Source organism: Epinephelus fuscoguttatus, linkage group LG21 (genome assembly GCF_011397635.1).
Source record: "Epinephelus fuscoguttatus linkage group LG21, E.fuscoguttatus.final_Chr_v1".
NCBI lineage: Eukaryota > Metazoa > Chordata > Actinopteri > Perciformes > Serranidae > Epinephelus > Epinephelus fuscoguttatus.
Window position 1 is genome coordinate 24405572 of NC_064772.1, and position 19975 is coordinate 24425546.

The 19975-nt window shown below is 43.4% G+C and overlaps 1 protein-coding gene across 1 annotated transcript in view; it reads left to right on the plus strand.

Annotated features, from left to right (window-relative positions):
- The window catches only part of stau2 (staufen double-stranded RNA binding protein 2), a 123611-nt gene that overhangs the window by 61799 nt on the left and 41837 nt on the right, over positions 1 to 19975 (plus strand). The window contains exon 13 of the mRNA XM_049564651.1: positions 3336 to 3697. Within this exon, the coding sequence (XP_049420608.1) occupies positions 3336 to 3697 (362 nt within the window). The remainder of the gene's footprint in view (positions 1 to 3335; positions 3698 to 19975) is intronic.

A 19975-nucleotide genomic window follows, 5' to 3' on the forward strand; every position in this document is an offset into this window, starting at 1 on the left:
GACAATTTAGAGTCACCAGTTAACCTGCATGTCTTTGGACTGTGGGAGGAAGCTGGAGTACCCAGAGAAAACCCACGCTGACATGAATAGAACATGCAAAGATACTGTCATGTTTGGAATAATGAGTGGAATATTAGTGTGTATGTGAACATAGCCATTGTTGCGTGTGGTTACAGGTGCAGTAGGGCACATGTCTGACCACACCCCTCAGTGGTATTTGCATTGATGTATTAAGTGAGCTGGATATTATTTAACTTTGTCTCTTACATAAGAGGCGTCTGACATATTTTATGAATTGAATGGGCGCCACCCTGAAGTCAGGCATCCAGTTGTCTTCTGTTTTTTTGTGAATCCTTTCTGCATGGGTATGTTATTTAAATCCTGTCCGGTAACGGCGAACTCCAATAGTAACCGTAGAAACTACAGTAGAAATTAACTTCCAGAGTATAACGCAGAATGGCTAATGAATATACACCATCTGTAAATAGTATAAACAATGGGTGAGATATGATGAAAATCTTTTGCATAATATGCCCCTGTCACAATAATTATGTTACCAACTTATCAAGCTCATGTCCTGATATCACACCATATCGCCCTTGTGTTTATATGCATATTTGTTTAAATGAGAATTTCACCCACACTTAAGCAAACATGATGCCAAAATAAACAGCAGGGTTTTCCTGACCATTATAAGACTTGGGCGCAGTGCCTGGGTTCGGTTGTACCTGAGCTCATGTACAAACTGTTCTGTACACACCTACAAACTCTCATTGGCCGGCCGCACTCCACATAAACAGCATTGCTGCATTATGTAAAGCAAAGTGGAGTAAAGTAGGTAAGTGTGTCACAGGCTATCGCTCAGTCCTTCCGTTTTTGCTCTTCCACATGAAACGCACACACCTCAGGCACCCACACACACTCGTTGTGTGTGTGCATTGAAGTGTGTGGTTCTGTGGGACGCAGTGCTACAACAAACAGGGTGGCTCAGAGACAGGAAGGGAGTGTAGAAAGAAAGAAGAAGAAAAAGAAGTAAGAAGAGAGTGATTTTTCTCCCAGCTATTCCCATGGGTATTGCAGCAGGGCTTTTCACTCGAGTTGCCACATTTCATTTCCTGCTGTGCATATGTGTGGTGTGTGTGTGTGTCTGTGCGTTGTGTGCATGTGTGAACTATGTGAAGGTCTTGCTCCACCGTGGTGATTTATAGTGGCGGGCTCTGGCCCTATCTGTTTTCGATCAGTCTCATGCTTGGCTCTGGCTTCCCTCCAGCGCTCCCCTGGCCCACCGGACGCCGAGTCTGGGTGGGACCCCTCCAAAACTGCCTGGAACCAGCACCGCAAACACGCTCTCCCTTACTCTTTCATTCCCCCACTTTTCAGCCTCACTGTGCTTCTCCCCTGCTCCCTCTCCTCTCTGCAGCTTGCTCCCACTTCATGTACACAATTTCACAATCTCTCTACCCAACAGTCCTCACGCACAAACACACTCCGTCACTCTTACTTATTCTCTCTCGGCTGTCTCTCCCCCTTTGTCTCACTCTTGCTCTTTCTTGCTCTCACGCTCTTGCCTGCCATCTGACACCAGCTTCAAGCACTCAATCACATGCAAACATGCAAACATCCTCACAGGCACGCCCACGCACACTTAGGCAGACAATCACACACACTCACATGGATTACATTCACTGCCCCCCCCCTCCTCCAGCACAGTATTCTTTGTCCACAGCTGATGTCATGTTGGCTAACACCTTTCATTTTTTGTGATACATTCAGAATGTGCAGGCCTGCGAGTTTTACTTGCGTAAATTCTAATTAAAGTTGTCATCATGATTGGGAGGGGGGAAAAATCCTAACAGTTGTGTCATTGCTGGCATGGGGCAGTTTGTTGTAGTATGAGTAATAAGTCCTGGATTTCATTGCTGTTTCCTTCAGCTTCTCTGCTCCTCTGGAAAGGAACGCAAACTTCATTGTTCATAGTGGGAAACACTGTCTGCAGGGTCTCAGAAACCTTAGACAAGAGCAAGCTACAAGTGCGCAAAACCTTCTGTCTTTGTATGTGTGATGGTAATGTTAACTCAAACAGGAAGTGGCCTGTCAGTCATGCGCTCACTCCAGCGCTTTCTCCCAGCTGTTGGCCCCGTACGCACACACAAACAAGCACACACAGACGTACACACAGACACACACACAGCTGGTCTTCCTGTCTCTGGTGACCTTGGCTGGGCTTTGGAGGCTCCGCATGGTTTTCACATCCACTCATCCCCACCTCCTCTTCAATCTGAGCTGGCTCCCAGCTCGTCCTTCTCTTTTATCCTTTCTCTCCCTTCACATCATCTTCTCTCACATCTCATGTTCCTTTCTCTCACTTTCACCGCAGCCACAAAGTGACGACAGTATTGAACCTCAACCTGTTTCCTCTTTCCACCTGTCACGACCATTTCAGGACAGTGATGTCAGAGTGCAAGGAAGCCAACATAAACGAATGAGATGTATCCAAATGGTCTGGATCGGAACATAGTCTTGGAGCGCTCTTGCGCTCAGCTGGCGAGGACCTCAGCATATCTGGATCAAGCTGCGTCCTGCTAAAGAAAAGACGGTCAGAGTTGCCTCGGCCTATCAGATCCAAATCTGCTCGGGACGAATCCTCAAGCCTCGGAAGTTTTCTCACGAGAACTTTGATCTGAGAACGAACCTGCTTCCGAGTTCTTTTGGGTCCTCATTTGAAGAGCCGTTATAAGTGAAGCAGGATGCCGGTTAGCTGACAGCACTGTTTCCCATCAATGATGAAGTCATAGCCGCTCTGTTGATATTGGTAGATGCTCCGTTTGTGTCTCTGTGTTTGTGTTTGAGAGCGAGAAAGAAAGAGGCTGTGTGTGTTTCCCAGCAGACACTTTGATAGTGCTCGGAACTGCCAAACCACATGAAACCGCCATCTACGTTCGGTGATGGAATGCCAGTTTGGGAGCCAGCGCGCACTCTTGCACACACACAAATTGACACAGTTAGACCCACACACATGCATATACACACACAAACACACCATGGCATTGTCTGGTTGTGAGTGACAGAGGAATGTGTGTGCAAATCATTTCAGCGGTTATTAATGAGAGCCATATAAATCCTTTCTCTCTCTTCTCTGTCCCCCAATCTCCTACCTTTGTCCCTCTCTGCTCCTTTATAAACCATGTGGCCTCATCCATGCTATCTCTGCACATTCTCTATCTGCTCTTCTACTTCCTCTCCTCATATCTGCCTATTTATCCATTCATCCAACCCTTCTTTTTTCCTCTTTTCTCTCCATCTATTCTCCCTCCCCTCTCCCTTGACCCCTCCAGCCCAGAAGGGTCTGCTCCACCTCAGCCCCGACGTCTACCAGGAGATGGAGGCCAGCAGGAAGCAAGTGGGCAGTGCTCCGGGCCCCGGCAGCAACAGCAGCGGCTCCGTCAACTACATGACATCCAAAGACATGGGGCCCTGCTCTGCTCCGCTGCCCCCAGGACACCCTCCGTACTACAGCGGCTCAGGCTCCTCACCCAGCCCAACCGCCACCATGGCCAGGGAGCTGCTGCTCAACGGTCAGTCACCCACAGCCGACGCCTCCCTAGCCATGAAGGGGAAGAACTCGGCCCTGCCCTGCGGCGTCTCGGTGCAGCCTGCACAGCAGCTGGACTACCTGGCTCGCATCCAGGGCTTCCAGGTGAGATGCAACAAGGTGGACAGCCACCTATAAAGGTGTCCGTAGATCTGGATTAAGGTTAATCAGCTTAGTATTATATTTCATAAAAACATAGCCATTTCTCGTGAAGTCAGGAAGATGCTTTTTATTTCAGGCAAGTAGAAGCACCTCCAACATTAAATTCTGCGGGTAACTTGCTTATTGTATTTGCCCACACAGTTTTCCTGTGCAATTTTGGCTTTATACTTTGTCTGCAACGTTCTGATCATCTGACTGCTTGTGTTTCTTGCCTCATCTCAGAAATGCACTCACCAAAGTAATCTGTAGTTAGTTTGGTGAGTAAAATGTTATCTTAACTGATAGAAATGAATTAAAGTGAGACCCTAGTTGTATAGAAGAATTTTCCTTTTGCACATGGCAGTATGTTGGGGCTTTGATTCCTCTGAGTGAAAGCCCCATCAAGGAGGCCTCCGCACTGATATGCATGCAATTGTTTCCAATTTCACATTAATTCCACTTGTGGAATGTAGGCTTGTATTTCATTTTAAGTGCCATAAATTAGATCATAACAGTCATAATTTAAACTTGGTAAAAGTTGCAGATGCTCTGTGGTACAGCCGTACAGTACGCACACATGCTAAAGTGACAGCACAGCTGTTAGCATGACCATGCATAAATATGACCCCCCACACACACACACACATTCCTGCCCTGATTCTTCTCCCTCTGGGCCATCGCTGTAAATATGAATGTGGTCTTGGTCATCCTGTGTGGTACCGAGGAAGAAATGTTGCACATAAACACAGCCACACACACACACCACTTAAAACCTTTCCACATAATTGATGCAGGCTTTCTGTACCAAAACGTGCACTCTACACAGACGAACACACACGCAAGCATGGCAGGTGATTTGAGATGTAGACTGGCCAAGAAGAAGAGAGTAGTGAGAGTGTTGCTCCGACAGGATTTTGGATGGCTACCACAATCAGGTATTAAACTGACGAATTTTAAAATAGATTTCAATTTATTAAGGCCACATAAATGTTATCTCAAACCTTTTATTTCACCAACTCTGATTTGGTGGGGCAGATAACCAAAACAATAGTGCACTTTGTGATAAAAGCATGTAATTTGGTACACTTAGAGCCAAAGACATTCTGAAAATAATTGGATATGGAGCCATCTTGAATTGTCAACATGGCGGCCATGGCAGCCATGGCAGCCATTTTTAAAAATGGCCACCAGCAACAAACGTTTTCTTATGTGTGATGGATATAATTTGATACTGAGGACACAATTTGTTAAATTTATTTGCCATATCATTATGAATGGCCTTTTGCATACACCCCCACCCCACCCCATCATGGAAAATTCAAAATGGCTGCCAGTTTTCAGCTGTGAGGTGGACTGGTCAGCTTTCGATGATCTCAGTGTAGAATTTTACATTTTTCTAGATGCTGAATTTGAAATAGGAACATTAGCGTTGCTTGGAAGCTTCCGTCCACCTCACAATTCAATATGAACACCATTTCATTCAATTATTTAGTTCCAATAAAATGTAATAGAGTGGATGTCAAAACACAGCCAGGGCACACTGGCAACACCACTGCTGTAAAACTCAGCATGGGGTTCAGTGTCAGCTTTATAATGCCATGCTTTCTGTAGTCAGTAATCAATGTACTGGTTCTGGTCATAGTTTAGTAGAAGTGTGTTTTAGTTTCCTAAATGCTATCTAATATTAGTCCCACATCTAATTAATATTGTAGTTTGCATACTTAGATGTAGTTAGATAGCTGCGCCTGAATAGACAGGATGTGCCAGTGCGGGAGAGCAGAGCCAAGGGTAACGGGGCTTTATATTGCTTTAATATAGTTACCCAGATGGTGTACAGATCCACAGGAATTAAATGGCACTGGATGTACGATTGGGCTAGGTGTAGGTCAGTTTTTACATCCAAATCTGGTTGTATCCCATACTTGAATGTGTTTCCTGCGGTTAAAGGTGGTAAAAGGATAGCCCTTCGGCCATTGCTGCATTAATACTATTCACTGTATGTGAAAGTGTCAAAGAAATTCAAACTTTTGAGTCTTCGTGGTCAAGGACCATCAACTTCTTGCACAGCCAAGGCTGATGGGAAGCTCTGTATTATATGCCAAGAGCACTCTGCAGAGGCACTGATGTTGCCCATGCAGCAAGAAATGGCCATCAGAAAATCATGGTTGGTGCTGGCTGTGGCAGTGGCTCAGACATTACAGCCAGAACATGAGCTTTGGTTGGCATTTGGAACTGGAAAGAACTTTCGATACCTTGCAGCTCATGTATTTGCAGTAAGGCTAGGGCCTGAGAGAGCATGTGCAATACCAATGTTCCATGCATTGACGGACTGTGACACTGTATCAAGCTTTCTTGGCCATGGGAAAAAGACTGCATGGGCTGTGTTTCCAGAGCTTACACATGCCCTCTTGAAACGGTCCTCTGCCCCAAATGACATACCACAGGAGGTAATGGCCACAATAGAGAGGTTCATTATACTACTCTATGACCCAAGTTAATTGGAAAGAGACACAATGTGCAGTCAATCCCCCTCCACAGAGGCTGCCCTTGAGGAACATGTAAAGAGAGCAGTGTTCCAAGGAGGCCATGTGTGGGGTCAAGTGCTGGTGTCCACACCGCAGCTACCTCTGCCATGTTAATGAGGGATATTAGGATATAGGACATACCTACTGGATGCAGGCCAGTCCAGCTATGAACTTGTCTCCTGCAAATGTAAGAAGGGTTGTGTTCGGCAGTGCAAGTGCAAGAAAGCTGCCTTAGAGTGCACAGGCCTTTGTATCTGTGAAGGTGAGTGTGAATAAACTTCCCCTTGATTGAAAACCCAAGGTCTGGCCAGGGTATTGTCACAACTGCTGTGAGTCTTGTGAGCTAGAAGGAAGCTTCTAAGAAATTCTAATCTTCTATTTCAAATTCTGCATATAGAAAAATGTAAAATTCACAATGTTATAGTAAATAAATTTAACTATATATGTCCGCAGTATCAAGTTGTATCCATCACACATAAGAAAACTGTTGTTGCTGGCGGCCATTTTGAAAAATGGCTTTCATGGCTGCCATAGCATAGCATGGCTCCATATTCAATTATTTTCAGAATGCCTTTGGCCATAAATGTACCAAATGTCATGCTTTTATCGCAAATTTTTGAACTAAGCTACTCCACTAGCAATCGTTTTAACTCAGATTGTATTTTTTGGTGGTGTCTTCTTTTTGCTGTGACGATTTTCCTAAAATTGGATTTTATATATTGCCAACACACAGCCTGTGTGTCCACAAGTTCAATCTGAAACGGTCAGAGCATCATCCAAACTGTCATTAAGAAATCACAGAGACAATAAAGTAATGTTTATTCTTTTTCTCTCTTTAAAAATAACAAAAAGAACCACTAAGAGTACCCGTACCTGATCACACTAAGAGTGGTACCGTTAAAACTTTTAACAATACCCGTCCTTGTGCAGGATGAGTGGTCCAGAGTGTAGAACTGCTCGATAACACACTATCCGTCTTCTGTTTCCCACTGCGGACAGTACTGGCAGGCTGTGGATTTAGAGCTGGAACTAAACCTCACAGGTGCTTCTGTCATTACCAGACTGGACACACACACAGAACAGAAACACACACTTGCCGTTAGCACTCAGTGTGTGCAACAGAGAGACAGCCCAGTGTCTGTTTAATCAGTGCCGGCCGATCTGCGGTGCATACCATGCCACTGATACCAGCGCCTGTTCATTTAAGCTGCAGATGCTTTTTATCAGTTTGAGCGAAAACATTTTATCTTAACCTGCTGAGGGTTCCTTTGAAAGGCCTTTGTTATTGCTCTGAGCCTTCCTGTGTGTGTGTAACCTGAGAGAGCTCTGCTGCCCGGCCAAGCCCAAACACACTTGTACATATGCACACACACATACACACACAGCAGGTTCTGTTTAGTGGAAATGGAAGAGTTGGGCTAAGCCTGTGTGTGAAGTTTAAGTCCTTGTCGTTCTCATACTGCACAAACCATATCTCACTTCGCATATATATTAGTGTATTGTTGTGTGTGCACCTTTACATGCATCGACCTGAGTTTATACACACACAAGCATCAATGGTCTTGCATATTTCCGTGTGTGTGTGTGTGTGTGTGTGTGTGTGTGTGTGTGTGTGTGTGTGTGTTTCTTAAGCGAGGAATTCAGGCTGTAATTGAGACATGCAGACAATATGTGTTCTATTGAGGGGATGTTTCATATCATGTGGGTTTGTAATGAGAACCTCTGGTTGCCTGAAAAGCCATGTTAGGCAGACTTTTTGAGGCTTATGTATTCTTATGTGTTTTTGTGGGCTAAACCACGACAGATTTTTCAATGTTTTTGCCAAAAAATGCACTTGTCTGCTTTTCCACTGGACACGTAATGTGCCGCTTTGTGTGGAGCCGGATTTCTCTCGACCACACTCAACAACAAGCGAGCGCTCGGACCTGCTGTAAGATTTTTTTTTTCTTTCGTAGTAATTTGATAATAATCTCCTTGCCTGATTAGTAACTTTGTTTTTGTAATGTAATTATGTTATCCAAGTGAGCGGATTACAGTGACCGCCCAACACTGGATTAAAGAAACTAAGAAAGCACTGAGGACATTCTCATAGTGTCTGTTTCATCCATCCAGCTCTACAGACAAAGGCCCGGGCCTACCTGCTAAGCCCTTCTTTTGATTTGATTGGAAAATAGCCTCTGGTGGAAGCTCTGACGGGATAAGCAACAGTGTGTTGTACTCACGCCAGCTTGGAGCAAGGATGCTGGCACTCACTCCAGTGTGTTTGTATGTGTGTGTGTGTGTGTGTGTGTGTGTATTTCCTATTAATTTGGCTGGCGTGTTGTTGGCACGGTGGGTATGTGCGCTGGAAGTAGGGCAGAAACAAAGAAGCAGGAGGTAATAGACAACACATGGACCAAGGATGAAGTACTGAGTAAGAGCCACGTAACAGACTCTCCCTCTTTCTCTTTGTCCCTGTGTGTCTGTCTTTGGTTAATGTCTTTCTGCACCTCCATCATAATTGCTTCCTCTGTTCTTATTTATTCCCCCCTTTCTCCCACAAATTAACCAGCTCTAATTTATCTCGCCGTTTGTGTGGTTTGAGGAAGCTGAAGGGTTCGACCCCAGCATTGCAGTCACCAGCTGCCCATTTACTCTGCCATCACATTACTTAATAGAGTCATCACAGACTGCCACTGCCTCAGATCATTAACTGTTGCCTCCCTTTAAAGCGAGCCAGAGAGTTTTATATAGAAGATCAACGACTGATGGAAATCTAATGATTTTTACTTCCATCATCTTCAAATGGAGCGGTTACACACACCTGGACTGAGACAAATCTGCAGCCTCAGAGCTGATTTATTCTCCTTCATGCTTTCACGCCTTTATTTTTTCCTTTTGCTTTTTATTTCCAGTAACCTGCCTGGTTCTTGGAAGAATGGCGTGTTTATCAGAGCAGCTCTGTCTGTTTGTCCATGTCTGAATGTGGACTGGCAGTGGAGTTACTTAGTGGTTGAGCAAGTTAATAAAGAAAGAAGAGGGGAGTGAAAGGGGCAGAGACAGAGAGGAAGTGTGGATAAAAGACCAGTGTGTGTCTCTGTGAGTGTGTGTGTGTCATCACATGCTGCTTTTATTTGGGAACCAATACTGAGAATGATTCCTCAAACACTGATGGTTAAGAGCGGTGAAGTAGTGTCTGTTCTGTCCACAGTTACATCAGTGACCAGCATGATGGGAATGTGTGCAACCTGATGTGATCACACATTTGTTCCTTTTTTTACAGAGAAAGATGATCTTGTATTTTCTTTGGCTCAGAAAAGATTTTCAGCCGACTATGTGTGCATCAGTTCTTTATCAGATGAATGGACCCACTTTGTTTAACCCATAAATCCGGGATCTTAATCAATCTTAAATAATCAGTAGTTCAAAATGGACTATGTAACCTTTGCACATCAGTGAGAATATTGCTTAGCTGTTAGCTAAAATGCTAAACTAATGTAGCAGAAGCACAAGTGGAGAAGAATCCTCAAAGGCATACTATGCAGGATTTTCTTTAAAAAACAATATATAGATTCATACAGAAATAGGGCTGCCCCCGACTAAGAATATTATTAGTCAACCAATAGTCGTCATTTAGAGTCGTTAGACGACTAGTCGCCTGCATGTTCACGATATTAATTTAATTATTGAATTCTATATTTTTGGGGGGGGGGGCAACACAATGGTTTGAGTTGAAGGTGTGAGAAAGAATAGTATCAGTAACATTGTTAACACTGTGCTACATTACAGAGAAATACAAAACCGTACTAATGACCCTTCATTAATATAGGCCTATACTGTATCTACAAGTGCACGTCACACACTGAGCGAGCCGCCTGTTAATGACGCTGTGGGCTAATGGGCATGTAGCTACTTCCATGTTTCAGATGATACGTCATGTTTGTAGTCGACCAATGAAGATGAGTTTACATATCACCTTGGGTTCGTCCTTCACCTTCTCAAAATGATCCCACACTTTGGATTTCCTGCCCGACGTGTTATTAACTAGCCTGTGGAATAACCGCAGGTACCAGCCCTGGAAATTAACCCTCTTCCTGCGGCTGTCCTTTCAAATTATATTCCCATATGATCAGGTTATAAAGGCTTTGATATATTTTGACAAGGCACAGCTTCTAATTAAGTTTCGCATGTGTTTGTTTGATTGTTTTTTCTGCAACTAAACAACCAATGAAATCTTGCAGACTAATGACCTTTTTGGTCGACTACCATTTGGTCGACTATTAAAGGGCAGCACTATACAGAAGTAATCCCTGTCAATCATTGCTTATGACCCACTACTGTAAAAAATATGTAGCACTATATCTGCACAGACTCCGCCCTTTGCCTGTATTGTAGTCAGGACGTTTCTGGTGCTGTAGCCCCAAGCCAAAAACAGTGCGCAGGTGCGATACTGAGTAGGTAGTGGCAGCACTCATCCAAGAGGAAACTACGAAAATTGTGGGCACAGGTACAGCAAGGTGAAATGCCACGTGGACAAAGGTCATTCCAAAACAAGAGTGAATCTAGAGTTGACTTCTTTCACTTTCACTGGCAAGCACTGAAGGAGACGTTAAGGATGAAGAGTAAAGCAGAGGTGGCCTGTTTTCTGTTGGACAGGTAGATGCTAGCAGTTAGCTTTATTAGCTTGTTAAAGTGTCAGTAACAGATGTATCATTTGTACAACTGTAGCTTTAGTGTACATATAAGCAGCATAGGGAGGAGGGGCAAAGTTTGAACCTTGAACAGTGACCAACAATTGTTGAATGGTTTACTTTTAAGTTAGCAAACTGACACAGTAATGTGCCTTATACAGCAGTATTTACACAAGGTATGCTAATTAACATCTGGCTGTTGCTGCAAATCTTTGAGTGTACTGAAGCATGAAATGGTGTGTTTTATTGCTAATGAATTCAGCCTTTAATTTGTGACAGGATGAATGTGTTATGTCTTCAAAAGTTACATAAAGTCCTGCTTTAAATCATCTCCACAATGAGGACCAGCTGATTTGTCACCATTTGGTTATACTGCATATAGATATGAACCTTCATGAACCAAAGGTGCATAAAAACGATATGACACAGAACACTGTGCACGGATCTCATTATTTTTGCAGTGCATAATACAGTAAGCCATATTCCTAAGTAACTGGCATGTACATTGAATGTAGCACCTTTTTAGCATGAATTACAAATTACATCCCTCCTGAGGACGTGTTGTGCAAATGGAAAATATGACAGAATCACTTGGTGCATTGTAGCAGCCTGTTGAGTTTTGATGACCTGCATAAAGCATAACTTTATAGTCAGCTGGATTTCTCAAATCAGGAGTGCAGGATCGCTGTTTTGTGTGACGTTAACGATGCACTGTGAGAAGTCCAACCAATGAATCATCACAAGCTCACACGGGTCAGATGTTAACTCTTGGTGACACAGGATATTGCACCTTTTCAGAAATTGTTAATATCCTCTTGCATATGGCGATCAAAGATCAACATACTGCACTCTGACATTCCAGGTTGTGTCTGGAAGAGTTGAATGGTATCTCCTGTATCTATCAGTCCTGTCCACCTGCTAAATTCAAATGCAATAACACCGCAGAGATAGCAATCAGCTGAGTTATGTTATCTGTCCAGGACAGGCTTATCTTGGGAGATGGATTTAGAGAGAAGGGAGGGCTGTACTCTTTGCTGTGTTGGAATCAGAACTTCCATGTTGGAAATCCCATGTTAATGAAAACACTATCCTTGGCGGGTGGCTGGTGTTGATATCCATTCAGTACAGTTCCCAGGATTTCTCACACTTTCACGTTGTTTGCTCTTCTCTCTCTCGCCGCTTCCTTCTTTGGCTGTGTAGAAATCCACTTCAGATGGTGCCGACTACACCTTGTACCCTGCCTGGCACTTTCTACCCTCTCTTTTTTTTGTTCCCTCCTCCTTTCCTGATCTCCAGCGCTGACTCTCATCTCTCTGTATCAACATCAAACGCCTGATCTGGTACAAACGTTCAAAGACTCTAACAGTTTGTTTCCAACCTCCTTGTCATCGTCTCATTCCTCTACTCTCTGTTTACTCTGGGATTTGCGTTAGAAAATACATTTTGGGGTGGCTAATCCCACCACGTTTGATTTCTGCGGCAGGGTGATGGCTTCCAGCTGCTCTCTGCGGCATATTTGTGTGAAGAGCGATCTTCGAAAACAAGTTTTGTCTGTGGTATAAATCAGACTGTTAATGCTGTGCTGGCTCGGCGCACAGTCTCTCTGCTTACATGGTGGCCCTCTCTGTGCGTGTCGGTGCGTATGCCTGTGTCTGTGTGTGTTTGGCAAAACTGAGTGATGATGTTTTTACACCACAATCAAGCCCATTTGCAAACCTTTAAATCAAATACCCTCAAGTGCCAGCACAGCATATTGCAAATTTGAATATGCAGCATAATCTTTTTTTTTATTATTATTTGCTTTTGTTCTCTGTATTTTGATAGTATTGATCATATTTCATGTTATTCTCAACACTAGGCAGTGATAACAGCTGTGTGCCAGCACAGTCCCAGCATGGGGAGATGGAGGGTGTGTTAACCTGGCACTTTGTTTGGAATCTAAACAGTGCTCTTCATTATCTGCACAACAGTCGCTGTAGAAACAGCTAGCCTGGCGCTGTCCAGAGGCAAAAAAAAAGAAAAAAAAAATCCACCTAGCTCAGCAGCCTCACTGAAGCAACAAGACGCGGAGATATCACTGCCCTGACAAAGACCAATTCCAGCACATAATCCTCCTAAAACCACAAATTATTATTTTTTTAGAGCTTGTTTTGCATAAATTAAACACACAAGAATAATTAATTAAGCCCCGCTACCATCAAACACTTTGGGTATGGTACCTTTGGAACCATAAGTAACCCTTCAGACATGGTACCTAGACCCTAGATCTGTTTAGCGTTTCCACTGCAAACAGACCTCTTAAATGTGGGCGGGGTTGTTGTCACTCACTGCTCCGTTCAGCACGCGCTGTATTTCCTCATTGCTCGTGATACAGAGGGAAGTCTGCACCTCATTTATCGTCCACAGAGCGAGGTTGCATGCCAACATTTTCAGAACAAAATAGAACAAGCTGCAGTGAGTCTCTCTCCATGGGATGTTTAAAAATAGTAGGTTTGGGGCGTCGGTAGCCTAGTGGATAGTGCCGCCGCCCCATGTACAGAGGCAGTGCCTTGCTGCAGCGGCCGCAGGTTCGACTCCAGCTTGCAACCATTTGCTGCATGTCAACATGCATGTTTTTCTCCAAGTGAGGATTAGAATATATGCAATTCACATAACCCAGCCAAAATTAATATATATAAATGCTTGAAGATCCACTCATCACTTAAATTGTGTGTCATATATAAAAAAGTAAAGTGATAGTCAGAGTTGTCACAGTGAAATTTAAGGTGTGCTGATGGATGCATGTCATCGATCTTAAAAGTCGCCAACAGTCGGCCCAGTGAATTTGAAGTTATTTTTTCTCAGACTCCAGCTGCTGTGAGAGGCAGCAAAACATCCTTTCATTTTATAGTTACAGTTTACTAATAAAGCTCTCCAAGATATGAACAGTGGTTACGTAAGCTTTGAAACCAGCCACAACTCAGCCCTGAGCAGAGTGACCGTCCTCTGTTGACCAATCAGCAGACTGCAGTGTTCACAGCTCCACCTTTTAGTACCAGATCTGTGTGCTAGGTACCCCAACAGAGGGGGGACCAAAAATGGGGACGATGCGGAACCGTTCTATTGGTACCATCCACAACTTTTCACAGTGGAAATGGAAAAAACTGAACTGAACTGTACTGTACTGTACTGTACTTCTCGGTAGAAACAGGGCTTTAATGAGCTTTAGAGGTGCTGGTAGGAGCAGTGTTTTTTGTCCAGATTAGGGCTTGGCAATATCTTCAGGGCTTAAATCATCAGTCCAACACCCCTCAGTCGTGTTAGCTTCTTCATGTCAAGCCATCTTCTTTTTTGTTTGTTTGTTGCCTTTTGTCAGTCAGTGAGCAGTGTTCTTCTGGGGACATTTCAGCTCCCAGATTTAGCTGCAGAGTTAGCACTCCTGGATTTCATGCTGCTCTCCTGTACAGGCAGCTGCAGACCCAGACTCAGGGTGAGTCTGAGTGAGTCGCAGGCAGCTGCCCACAGGAAGAGAGGCTTTGCCCGGTCAGGCTCAGAGATAACGTTACCTTCTGCCTTCTGCTTAGATGTGGTGAATTAACAGTCTCTGGCTTTTGTTTGATATCTTGGCAAAAAATTGCTGTTTCACATACTGTAAATCAAACCCTAGATAGTGTCTTAGATTTTGGTTATTGTAATATCTCAAGCATTGTCTTTTCTTGGAGCTTGGCGATATCTTCACTACAGCTTAGCCCTGTCCCAGACCCAGAATCGCTGTTTCATCCTGTTTCCAATCTTTATGCCAAGATAAGGTAACTGGCTAATGGCTGCAGCTTCCTTATTAATGTGTATTAGAGTGGCATCACTCTTCTCACCTAACTCCCGACAAGACGGCAGATCTTAGTACCTTCAAATTGATTTCAAAGGAATGAGTGTGTTTCTGCAGCATATCCTTCTGTTGAGAATTAAAGGAGGAAATGCCAGTTTAGAGAGTAGGTGGATCAAGAGGCGTAAAGCTTTATTTACCTATAAAATATACATTATGTGTCTGGGGGTTTTTTTGTCGCTAAGGGCCGTTCTTTTAGACATGCATTCCTCATGAAAGTCTGCTTCATGAAACCAAGTTCGTAATGAATTGACTTCCTTAGAGATCACTTTGTCTCATTAAGATTTCTCTCTGCGATTCGGGCAAAGTACTCTCAAAATTTTTAGAGTGGCAGCTTTGTTTGCCCTTAACCCCTGTGATTAGGAGAAGTGAAAGGTATATAAACACTCTTGACCCCTGATGTCCCCACTGAAGTGGCTTGGGCTCTAATTGCTTCTCACCAACAATGACAGCGCTCTTCAGCTGACAGGACTTGTTTATTATAGTAAAGTCAAAGTTATTTCCGTGCTCCTTGATTCTCCACAGCCTGCACTTGACATAATCTGGAATCAAGCTCTTAGTCCTGCAGTGCTTGTGTTCCATGGTTTTAACTTGAGTAACATGACAACATACCTAATAACTGTTTTTGCAGTTACCTTGGCAGTGTTGTGTAACACAGTCCTAATGATATGGATATTTGCATCTATATCCATTGTGTATTTGCATGTCTCTATTCGTGTCTGTTTGGATTCCTGCTGGTGGGTGTGTGCATGCATATTTGTGCACTTAACATAAATTAGAGCATGTCTTCATGAGTGCTATGACTGTGATTGCTTTTTAGTTTGTGCATGTTCGTGTTTGTTCGAATGAAGAGGAGCATTTGAAGAGGAGCCATCCAGCTTTAGAAGCCAGATGTCAGAGGTCGTTCCACGTTAGTGCCGCCGATCAATCGCAGGCCTTGCGTAACTTTCCTGCTTCTTTGTCTTTAAAGGAAGTGGATTAGAGGCTGTTTTCTGAGTTGGGACCTGGGATGATTAGTTAGGCCTGTTTAGAATGCATGCTCTCGCAGATGCATACAAACATGCACTCAAAACAGACGGTCTGGACGGGAGAATAGACGGTTTGTTTTTAAGATGCTCGTTATTTCAGTTTCCGCTAAATCATCGCAAATGAGATGATGCCATGATGTTCTTTGATGCTGGCACACAGGCAGCTTTCTTTCCTGCCTGCAGGTCAGAGTTGCTGGAAAATCCCCAAAGTAACCAGGAACTTTGACTATTTCATCAAAAAGCCAACAAGAAAGTAAGACCTCCAGGTGGCGTTTGATGATCTGCCAAATTTGCTGTTTTAACCATAATCTGGCTGGTGGCTGGAGCAAGTCATGTTTATTTGTATCGCCCAGTATCACATACAGTGTGTCAATGCACATTACAGGCTTACAAAAGCATTTTGTCCAGACCAAGCTCAAGATCTTTAAGAAAATGAGGAAAAAGAAAAGGAAAATTTAAGCACATAAGGGAGCTAGAAGGGCGCTAGAAGAGTGCAGAGCTCCGCCAAGACCAAATGCCCTGTCTTGCAGTGCTAACGAAAGTAGAAAAATAATTTGTGTGTCTTTGCTCCAGGCTGCACCCTCCCATCAAGTTTCATGACCATCAGGCCAGTAGTTTTTCTGTTATCCTGCTCAGAGACAAACAAACAAACTGAACTGAAACACAACCTCCTTGGCAACGGAGGTAACAAGTGTTGTTAGTAAATGTTAGCTTGGTTCCTTGCATTTCTAGAGCAAGTCTCTCCCTAACACAAAGTGTGCCTCAGCAAGAAGGTTGGCTCGCAGGAGGCGTGTGAGCTTACCTCTGGTCAGCAACAGTGGCTAGATCCAACCTGATGTCAGTAGACAATATTGTAGTTGAAGTTTTGTTGTCGTTGATGGTGGATTTGGTTGTTGGTCCAGAACAAAGCTGGAGGTAGTTGGTGTTCACTTCTCCTGGCAAAGGCCACAAGTTGGTCTGGTGTTGGGTTTCTCACTCTCAAGGTCGTTCAGCACCGATATCCCTAATGGTCTCTGTTACCCAGAAGCCTCATCTCATCTGAGCCGCAGGGTTCATTGATAAGGCCCGCCCACTACCAACCAGCCGAAAAGAAAGAAGGAATTACTCCTGTTACTACCAAAGAGCATACTGCTCAACCTAACTTCAGACTCAAAGTCTATAGCCATGCTAACACTTTTGGTAGTCTGTATTTATGCACAGCAGTGCTTTGAATTCACAGCAACGCTACTCAAGTACAAAGTACTGCTGTGGCTGTTTGAGAATGAGGTTTTGCAGGTTTTTGGTCATAACTCAAAATGTTGGACAAATTAAGATTTTGACCTGGTGATGGTACTAGAGATCGAGTTAAGGGACGACCAAAGTGATTACAACTTATCCAGTGTGGAACATGAGCGTCTGCACCAAATTTCATGGCAACCCAGCAAGTAGCTGAGGAAACATGCCACTTAAAACCACAAATCTCAACCCCATGGGGGTGTGAGAAGAAGTCAAGGAATCACCAAATTCATTAGGGTACTTCTTCTGGGAACCATGAACGGATGTACCAGATTTCATGGCAATCGATCCAGTAGTTGTTGAGATGTTTCCAAAGCAGTGGGCAGATCTCTTGTCATTGCCAAGTGGAGGAAACCTCTAAAGGATTTCAAACATGGCAGTGACAAACAGTGAACAGAATGTACAGCATTAAGTCAATATTTAAAGTACAGAAATGGGATCATTAACCAGCAGAACAGTTCCTATAGGCTAGTTTGTTAACTGAGAAAAAAGGGTCTCACTCTCCTGATTTTCTCACACTAAATGCTGCCCATTAAAAACAGACGTAAAACACTGACATCAAACCTTGTGCTCGTAAAGATTTTAAAAACATTCAATAACATTTCGTAATGTAAGGTTATGAAATGCCCGATGCTAAATCTAATAATTGCATTTATTTAATAATAAATGTCAACTGTACCAAAAGAGATCTTTCATTGTTTTGTGGTTGCATAAGCTTCACATTACATAAGGGACCTCCTGACCTTTGCCCCCTCATGGTCAAAGATACTCGCATGTGATTGGTAGTTTCCATCAACTGAACATACACACTTGTGTGCATATACACTCACAGACAATGGGAGAAAAATATCAGAAATTTGATATATCCAAGCATATATCGCTTTACAATGAGAGACTGAGAGAAAGCGTCTGTTTCCTCCAGCGCCGTCGAAGGGCCTCACCCTCGGCTGGAGGTCGGACAGGTCGCAATAGATGAACCAAGCGAAGTCCCTGTTGATCAGACAGCATGATTACACCATATATCACAGGCTCCCAACCATAGGCCTTTTTACTGCCTAAATGAAGCAGTGTACGGGATAATTAAACACACTCACACACACAAAGATTCGTATCTTCTCAAGCACAAACACAGCCCTGGACGACTTCACACACAGTTTGAAGATTATGAAAGAAGTTGTAGTTTGATTACGTTCATTCATTTTTAAACTTGTGAAATAGGATTCTTGTTCCCAAACAATTATATTCTAACCCCTAAAAAGTCCCCCTCCTCGTGTTTTTTTTTCCACTCCTCTCTCTTTCTCCCTCTCGCCTTAATGTTGAAGTCTGGAGAATTTATTGGAGATTAACTTGTCAGAGAAGGCTTTTTCCACGGCTCACTTTACTACATTCATCATTCATACACATAACAGATAGCATTCCACAATTTATCACTGTGGGCCCATCTCCTCATCAGCAGGTGTGTGCGCACATGCACGTCAGTACGTGTGTGTGTCCTCTCACACACTGTACTTAACATCATATGTTCGTGTATATCCCAGCATGCACATGTTCATATCTCTGTGTGTTTGTGTATGTTATGATGGGTCTGTGTCTTAATGGGCAGACGTCCATGTGTCTGGCTGGCTGGAGCTCACACACACACACACACACACACACACATACACACTTTTCCACATATGTTCATAACTCATTCAGAGAGACGCAGAACTTGCTCTGGAAGCTTTCAGTCACAGACCATATACAGCGGCTTGTGTGCATGCAAGTGCATACACACAAGTCCAGCATGTTTCGCCCACAAAGTGTAGGCTAGGATAGATGAAACTTTGATCCAGTGAGTAAAGTTAATATGCACACAAGGAAAATACACACACATACACACACACTTTTGTGTTGTGACATGCATTTTCTGTTGATTTAAAGACGGTAATAACTTAAAACTTCTCAGCCAACAAAGAAAAACACAGAGACAAACCAACAACCACACACTGACATCAAATTGTTTTCAAGACATTTTTCTATAGCCCTATTCGGACGGGATTAGTTTAACGTGGAGACGTGTGGTAAAGTAATTATTACCAGGGATTTTAGTCCCGTCCGAATGTGCCATGTCTGTAATCATTACGGACAATGTCAGTAAAAATTATGCCGACTTTTACCTTCTGTAAAAGGGTCCGGAGAAAATACCTCGGGTAATATATTTCATCACGTCCTGTTTACAACCATTTTTCTGCGTTTTTTCAATGATGGAGGTCCTTCAAGAAGCATTCGGTTTTGTCAGCAGTCGTGATAGTGGACATTCCTCTAATGATCGCATAGCCCTACGTGGGAGACCAATCAAAAAGGTCGAGAAGAAAGCACTTTTCAGAGCCACGAGACTTCTGGTTGTGTTAGGTAGACCTAATATAAATCCATATTGCTAATCTTGTGTACACACAATTTCATATTGGGCTAATCATTGATTATTATTATCCTTCAGCTGATGCTTACAGGAAGCAACGTAGCACGCACATGCCGACAGGGAGGTGACGCCAGGGCACAAAGCGAGTTACCACTCCCATCTCTGGTAGAATTACAGAGTTTTCTTGTCCCATGCGAATCGGACATTTATATTACAGACATCCTATGGTAAACTGACATTAGTCCACATCCCTATGTAAAACTAATCCCGTCCAAATAGTACTTATGATAGTTTTATCTCTGCCAGGCCCAATCCTAAAGGGGATCATGTGTTTAATCATGTGTGTGCATCCGTCTGTCCACAGCTAGACTCGCAAACTACTGGACCAATTAGCCTAATATTTTGTGTGCACATGTATGACTATATACTCAGGGACCTGTTTGGTTGTGCTGATTCATAATTGTTTAAAAACCTGTTTTATTTA